At 34.8% G+C, this 9,132-nt stretch overlaps 1 protein-coding gene across 1 annotated transcript; it reads left to right on the top strand.

The window, feature by feature from the left end:
• Positions 1-1,129: 1,129 nt before the first annotated feature.
• On the top strand, positions 1,130-1,699 carry LOC141704431 (uncharacterized). The gene has a single exon (XM_074507670.1). It carries the CDS (start codon positions 1,130-1,132, stop codon positions 1,697-1,699), a length of 570 nt encoding a protein of 189 aa, XP_074363771.1.
• The last annotated feature ends 7,433 nt before the right edge of the window (positions 1,700-9,132 follow it).

Here is a 9,132-nt window from a genome sequence, read left to right as displayed (position 1 = left end):
AGCTATGATATCACTCAAGATTTTCTCTCCTTTTTCTCTCTCTTTTCTACCTATATATTAATTGATATGTATATCTCTTCCAATTACTTTTTTAGATATTAAAAGAAAAACAAAACAATGCTCTATCATATGAAGTTGTACTGTAACATTTTCATGCTTTTATATGTGGTAGGAGTGATTACCTACACTGTACTAAGATACCTATAGAGTTACAACCTTAAATAACTTAATATCTTTATTAGAGTTGAACATGTATTGTAATGTCAGGAGGGTGATATGTCGCGAGCCTCTCTTCCACCAACATTGATCGTTCTCTCCTCGGATACCCAAAGGTTTGTTACCCTTAGGCCTTCATATGATTCCAAATTTTTATCTGAAGAAAAATGTAAGGGAATATCCAAATTAGTTCTGTCATTCTTTTTTATAATTAGTGTTACAAATTAGTTGTAGGCCCAAAGAAATGACAATAGCAGAAGTGCTATTTTTTTGCTAAATTAAGAGATGTATTAGAAAAGAGAATATACAAGGGAGATCTCCCATGCTCTATAACCAATTCTCGAGATAGAAAGCAAAACTATAAGCTGATTACATCAAAATAAGATGAGGCCTATTATATACTACTCTAGAGAACCAAGTTGAGCTGTTAAGCCTGGTTTAACATCAACTAGAATACAATCTATAGGCTTCATTGGGCCAAAAATTCCTTTGTCATGGGCTCGGCATGTTAAAAATAAATAATATATTTTTGACTATTAATATAATAGAATTGTGTGGAAGTCTCTGAAATAATCTTGATACATGTATTAGTATCTTGGTATATGTATTAGTATTTTTCTATGTTCAATGTATTGGTGTAGGTACATATAATCTCTGGATACATGTATCTTGGTCAAGTGATGTCTATTGGAGTCTAAGAGTTATCTAGATCTTTCTATGGAGTCCTATATAAAGCCTTGTACCAAGTCATTTGTAATCAAGTAATTTTTCAAGTAATACATTTCTTCTCCTAAATTGTCTTGAGTGAGTTTGAGTGAGATCCTTTCTTCCAACAAAGTGGTATCAAGAGCCAAAAATTCTACTTCTACTTGTCTTCAAAGAATGCTTGTGTGGTGTAAAGAAGAAGAAGATCATGGAAAATGGAATGTCTCAATGGCAAATGCCAAAGTTCACCAAAGATAATTATGAGAATTGGTGCATTCGTATGAAGGCGATCATTGGAGCAAATGATGTGTGGGAAATTATGGAGAAAGGATTGGAGGTGCCCGAAAATGAAGCAAATTTGAATCAAGTTCAAAAAGATCAACTTCAAGCCCAAAGAAAGAATGATCAAAAGGCGATCATGATCATTCATCAATGTTTGGATGATTCAATGTTACAAAAAGTGACTTCCGCAATAACGTCAAAGAAAGTTTGGGATACTCTCAAATCTTCTTTTAGTGGCGATATTAAAGTAAAGAGAGTTCGGCTACAAACACTTCGTGGCGAGTTTGAGGCTTTGCGAATGAAGGAATCCGAATCAATCTCATATTATTTTTCAAGGGTCTTGACCGTTGTCAATCAAATGAAAAGCAATGGAGAAGAGGTAAGTGATGTTCGTGTTATTGAAAAAGTTCTTCGTTCACTTGACTCTAAATTTGATTACAAAGTTGTGGCAATTGAGGAGGCTAAAGATAACAAGCCCATGAAGAAAAAATGTTAAAGAAGGAGCCAATTGAACAAGCCTTACAATCAAAGTTATCTTTTAAAGATAATGATGGAAGGTATATGAGGAACCAAAGAGGTCTTGGACAAGGACGTGGAAGAGGATTTCTATATGGACAAAGAAGAGGTCGTGGCCAACAAAGGGAGGAAAGTCAAAAGTATGAAAGATTGTACGAGACAAGAAATTCAAGAGGCCGTGGAAGAGGAAGAGTTACACCAAGGTATGGCAAGTCAAATGTTAAATGCTATAATTATCAAAAATTTGGTCACTATGCTTCCGAGTGTCACACTTCAAAAAATCAAGTGGAGGAGAAAGCTAATTTTGTTGAAGATAAAGGCAATGTTGATGAACCCACTTTATTTCTAGCGCATAAAGGAGAAGTAAATTGTGAAGATAATTTGTGGTATCTTGATAGCGGCGCAAGTTATCATATGTGTGGCAGTAAAAATTTGTTCGTGGATCTTGATGAGAAAGTGAATGGAAAAGTTACTTTTAGAGACTCTTCGGGAGTGCCCATCAAAGGCAAAGGTAACATCTTAATTCGCTTGAAAAATGGAGATCATAATTTTATTTCAAGTATTTATTATGTGCCTAGCATGAAAAATAATATCTTGAGTTTGGGGCAACTAATGGAGAAAGGCTATACCATCACCATGAAAGATGGATTTCTCAATTTGAGAGATTCTAATGATAATTTAATTGCAAAGGTGCATATGACGAAGAATCGTATGTTTATTCTCAAAATTCAAATGATGTTGCAAAATGTCTTAAGGCTTGTGTTGGAGATTCTTCTTGGCTTTGGCATCTTAGGTTTGGGAACTTGAACTTTGATGGACTAAATTCACTATCAAAGAAGCATATGGTGAATGGATTGCCTCACATCAACCATCCAAACCAAATTTGTGAAGGATGTCTTTTCGGAAAACAATCAAGAAAGAGCTTTCCAAAGGAATCTATGTCAAGAGCAAGGAGCCACTTGAACTCATTCACTCCGATGTATGTGGGCCTTTTAATCCTCCATCTTTTAGTAAGAATTGCTATTTCTTGTTATTCATTGATGATTTTAGCCGCAAGACATGGGTGTACTTTCTCAAAGAGAAGTCTCAAGTTTTTGAATGCTTCAAAAAGTTCAAAGCCCAAGTTGAAAAAGAGACCAAGTATCAAATAAAAGCCATTCGTTCGGATCGAGGAGGTGAATTCAATTCAAAGGAGTTCTTGTAATTTTGTGAAGCTCATGGTATTAGACGACCCGCAACGGTTCCAAGATCACCGCAACAAAATGGAGTCGCCGAAAGAAAAAATAGGAGCATTCTTAACATGGCTCGAAGAATGCTAAAGAGCAAGAATATGCCTAAGGAATTTTGGGCCGAAGCGGTAGATTGTGCCGTCTACTTGTCAAATAGATGTCCCACGAGAAGTGTTAAAGACATAACATCGCAACAAGCATGGAAAGGAAAGAGACCATCTATTGCTCACTTAAGAGTTTTTGGAAGCATAGCTTATGCACACGTCGATGATGAGCTAAGAACAAAGTTGGATTATAAGAGTGAAAAGTATGTGTTTGTTGGCTATGATGCAAGAGCAAAGGGGTAGAAACTTTACAACCCCATCAATGGAAAGATTGTTATTAGTCGAGATGTTGTATTTGACGAAGAGAGCTCATGGGATTAGAGCAACACATAAGAAGATTATAATTTCTTCCCATTTATTGATGAAGAAAGTGAAGAAAATATCACTCCTCCCACATCACCACGAGCAACAAGTAATGGACAAACTCCTTTATCTTTTTCAAGTGATGATGAGGAGACACCACCAAGACGTTATAGAAGTCTTGGAGAAATATACGATGAAACGGAAGAGGTTCCCGCTATTTCCAAATTAACACTTCTTTGTCTTCTAGCGGAAACCGAACCAACAAGCTTCAAAGAAGCCGTGCAAGATGAAAGGTGGAAGAAAGCAATGGACGACGAGATTGAGTCTATAAAGAAGAATGACACATGGGAGTTAGCAACACTTCCAAAAGGACAAAAAGCTATTGGTGTAAAGTGGATTTATAAGGTGAAGAAGAATGCCCAAGGTAAGGTGGAAAAATATAAGGCAAGATTGGTGGCCAAAGGCTACAATCAAAGACATGGAGTTGATTATGACGAAGTTTTTTCCCCGGTTGCAAGAATGGAGACTATAAGGCTAATCATCTCATTAGCGGCTCAAAATGGATGGAAAATTCATCAAATGGATGTGAAGTCCGCTTTCTTGAATGGTGTTCTTGAAGAAACCGTGTATGTGGAGCAACCATTGGGATACATCGTAAAAGGACAAGAAGGAAAAGTCTTAAAGTTAAAGAAGGCCTTGTACGGATTGAAACAAGCGCCGAGGGCTTGGAATAATAGACTTGACAAATACTTTCAAGCTCAAGGATTTTACAAGTGTCCTCATGAACATGCTCTATATGCCAAGGTTGCTAAAAATGGAGAATTTCTTCTTGCGTGCTTGTATGTGGATGATTTAATATTCACGGAAAATAGTCCAAGTATGTTTGAGAAATTTAAACAAGACATGACAAGAGAATTTGAGATGACCGATATTGGGCTTATGTCATATTATCTTGGCATTGAAGTAAAGCAAATGGATGATGGAATACTAATATCACAAGGAAGCTATACAAGGGAGATTTTGAAGAAATTCAAGATGGAAAATTGTCAAGCCGTAAGCACCCCCATTGAATGTGGAACGAAGTTGTCGAAATTTGAAGAATGTGAGAAGGTGGATCCTACATATTTCAAAAGTCTTGTGGGAAGTTTGAGATATTTGACATGCACGAGGCCCAACATACTCAATAGTGTTGGACTTATTAGTTGCTATATGGAGGCTCCAACAACAACACACATGAAGGCGGCCAAGAGAATTCTTCGTTATCTCAAAGGCACAATGGATTATGGATTGTTGTATCATTACTCAAATGAGTTCAAACTTGTTGGTTATTGTGATAGTGATTGAGCCGGTGACATTGATGATCGAAAGAGTACCACCGGATATGTATTCTTTATTGGTGACACATCTTTTTCATGGAGTTCAAAGAAATAACCCATTGTTACCCTGTCCACTTGTGAGGCGGAGTATGTGGCGGCGTGTTCTTGTGTTTGTCAAGCTATATGGCTAAGGAGAGTTTTGGAAGAGCTCCACATGCCACAAAATGAGTCCACGGAAGTATTGGTTGATAACAAGTCGACAATAGCTTCGGCCAAAAATCCGGTCTTTCATGAACGGTGCAAGCACATTGATACAAAATATCACTTTATTCGGGAATGTATCGAAATGCGTGAATTGGAGTTGAATTATGTGAAGTTCCAAGATCAAATTAGTAACATATTTACAAAACCTCTCAAAAGTGACGCCTTCAACAAATTCCGAAGTCTACTTGGGATAGTCAAAATTAAGGAGGGGTGTTAAAAATAAATAATATATTTTTGACTATTAAAATAATAGAATTGTGTGGAAGTCTCTGGAATAATCTTGGTACATGTATTACAATCTTGGTACATGTATTAGTATTTTTCTATGTTCAATGTATTGGTGTAGGTATATATAATCTCTACATACATGTATCTTGGTCAAGTGATGTCTATTGGAGTATAAGAGTTATCTAGATCTTTCTATGGAGTCCTATATAAAGCTTTGTATCAAGTCATTTGTAATCAAGTAATTTTTTTTTCAAGTAATACATTTCTTCTCCTAAATTGTCTTGAGTAGGTTTGAGTGAGATCCTTTCTTCCAACATTTCTTTCTTGCCATAGCTGGCAAAAAAAAACCTGGATGAAACCAAGAGCTACACTACTCTTGGCTCTGTCCTGAATATGCAGCATGTGGTTGAGAACTTCCAACCAGGTGTCGCCAACAATTGATAGATCTAACTTATACAACAAGTCAGGGGGAACAAAACGACTATAGTGGCAGAGCAGAAATAAGTGATTATCAGTCTCATTTACTGCATAAAACAATGATAATTTCATTACGTATCAAGATATGATAATCAAGCAGGAAGATATAATCATCAACTGCATCATGAAACTTCATTCACTTTATTTTACAACAATCAACTGAATCCAAATTTGACAACAACGAACCAAAGCCTCTACCAAAAAATCAAAAACCAACTTCACTAAAACCCAAAGTAACTAAAGAATATGCATCACAACCTTTGTGCTGATATGGGAAGCTTGTAGTTGAAAAATTACGACCCCTTTATTTTTCTTATAATAAAGTTTCCATTTGTTTTATAGGCTCAACACTCTCTTCATGAAACTGTCTTTTATTATTGCTAAACTGATCTAATTGATTCTGCATAGCGAACAAGATCCAGAAGAGATGAAAAGAGAGAAAAGAAAAATCGCATCTCGTGAATACAGAAAAAGAAAAAAGGTATGCCTAATACATGTTCTATTGTATGTTTTTAACGTCTACTACTATAAGATTCATAACCATATTTTATACCAGAACCATGTCGAGGAACTTAAAGAACGTTGTCATTCTCTTAATCTTGAAAACAAGTCTCTTACAATAGAGAATCAGCAACTAAAAGAAAAGCTCAACAAAATTGAAACTGATTTGGCTCTCGTCAAGGTATTTCTTTAGTTTGTTTATCTTCCTTCAGGTCACTTGCTTACATATAATATTTAGGCCGTCTGAGAAAACTAACCATTATTGTTGTAGGAGGTGTAGAATTTTAACTGATTATTTATATATAAGTATATATCTGTATACTTCTCACTAGTAAAACACAAATCACACACACAGATTTGCACACCAAAAGATCTACTTTTCTTTAATCAATGATACAATATATATAGAAATGAACTAAGGTACTGGTAGCTATAAATCAGAAAAACTAGTAATGGGCCTAACAACTCCTACTAATCCCTTACCACTTATTATGAGTCCTACAATTTCTCCACTAACAGCATGACCAAGTCATCAACTCAACAAATCAAATAAGAAAACATTATTAATTTACTACAAATAAAAATAAGTTTAAGATAATTTTTCAACAATCTCCCCTGTAATCTTAAACTTACCTGAACAAAATTTATGAAGCACTTCTCTTCATTTTCTTCATTTTATGATGCACTTCTCACCACCATCTCTTCATTTTGTGATGTACTTCTCACCACTATCAAGTTTGATGCACTTCTCAACAAAAATAATTTTTTTGTTGATGCACTTCTCATCAACGTCATTTTTGTTTGCTGGAGCACTTCTCTCCTGGTGCACATAATCACCCACACTTCTAAAACAAAATTTCTTTCATAACCACTTGTGCCATGTTATCTTTCTCATTATTTTCACTGCTCAATTTTCTCCTTAATTTTTTTATCATGCTTCTCTTTCTTCTGCCCATGCTTCTCTCTAGTAGACTTTTTTCTTGATACCTCATTAAATATAAATTGATAAATTTTTTGATGCCATTAAATATGATAAATAAATACTTAACATATGTATATAGGTGTATATTTTAAAATATCTCACAAAGCCCTAGATCATGACGCTCGGATACTAAGTGTAGAATTTTAATGATTATTTATACATAAGTATATATCTGTATACTTCTCACTAGTAAAACACAAATCACACACACAGATTTGCACACCAAAAAATCTACTTTTCTTTAATCAATGATACAATATATATAGAAAGGAACTAAGGTACTGGTAGCTATAAATCAGGAAAACTAGTAATGGGCCTAACAACTCCTACTAATCCCCTGCCACTTATTATGAGTCCTACAATTTTTTCACTAACAGCATGACTAAGTCATCAACTGAACAAATCAAATAAGAAAACATTATTAATTTACTACAAATAAAATAAGTTTAAGATTATTTTTCAACAGGAGGACCATCATTACAATTCTAAAAATTTGAGATGAAAATGTTATTAACTTGTTACATGGTCTAGATCATGATGACTACAGATAATGTAATGATAACTATATATATATATAGTATCACATTTGATTTTGTAAATGAGAAGATGACCTTTTATTAGTTGTTGTGGCACACCTTTGCCCATCCACACAACTTCATCCGTCCATGAGACCATGATTATATAAAGTTTGATGCCTTAAATGATTAGTGTCAAAATTAGGGTACACTTCTGCAATATAAAATTTTATTTCTGCCCCAGCTAATATTATTACATAATTAAGATAAATTCATAGAACAAACATGCGTGTGCACGTTCTCCTGCTTGTCATACTGAATCTCACATGAATTACTAACAATGCATGGCAGGATAAGCAAATTCAGGCCATGAAGATTTTGACTAGTGGTTTGCGCAAGTTGGGGGACTAGTGGAGGATAAGCTAAATTTATTGTAGCTTTCAAGTGTTGCTTTATGTAATTGACCGTGTCTTACAATTAAATGTGTTTTAAGTTTTTGTTGGATCATTATGACATATACCCAGAGTTTGGTCTGGTGAAATACTCTTAACTAGAGAATTAATTGATTAAGAGAATTATTATTAGTCATTCAAAATTTTCTGCATTAGTAGGAGGGTGATTGTCAGTCCACACTTACATTGTTTAATATCTTTTTATATATGCTTTGTTCAGAACCAAGCTTAGGAAATGCAGAATTTCTATTTTGACAGTATTATTAGATGCTTTGTCAGCAATGTATTTAACTTTGATACTCTTCTAGTTGTGTCTCTGCAAATTGGTTATTCATACCGTTGATGATGAATGGCTACTTATGTTCAAAATTACTAATAATGACATTCAAGATAATGAGAGTAGGGACGAGAAAAATAAATTACATGAAAGGTTGTGATTCTTGTGGAGGTCAAGCATTTTTTCCAAAGAAAACTTTACTCAGTATGTGGCAACAAATCTTGACGCTTCTCTTGTCACTTCTTTCCAACCATGTTCCTGACACAAGAAGCTTATTTTGTAAAATAGAAGAAAATAACGGCATTGAGAATGACTGTTAAGTCAGATTCTGATGAAGATGACACTACAACTCTAAATTCAAAGCTAAATATTAATAAAGTTGCAGATAATGACGCAAGTAAGGAGGTCACTGCATCTGGACTTTTGTCAAAGAGGAAAAGGATATTGCTCAAGGTGCAAATGACTATACATTACTCTCCTACACAGTCTACTTTTATATAGAACATGAATCATCAGGAGCTATTCCTCTAAAGGAGGCCAATACAGATAAAGATGCTTCTATTCCTGATGTTGGTGGAATTCTTGACAAGTCAATATCTAGTCTTGATGCTGGTCAACCTGGTACTGACAATTTGAAAAGGAAGACAAAAGATAAAGTTGTATATTACAGAAAGAAATCAAGATATCAATCTCCACAGAAAGGTTACAACACACAAGAAGTTGAATCTCAAAGGGATTCAACGGGTGCTAATGACCTTATCACAT

Source organism: Apium graveolens, unplaced genomic scaffold (genome assembly GCF_009905375.1).
Source record: "Apium graveolens cultivar Ventura unplaced genomic scaffold, ASM990537v1 ctg7827, whole genome shotgun sequence".
NCBI lineage: Eukaryota > Viridiplantae > Streptophyta > Magnoliopsida > Apiales > Apiaceae > Apium > Apium graveolens.
The sequence above is the reverse complement of the archived record's forward strand: the minus strand, read 5'-3'. Positions and strand labels throughout refer to the sequence as shown.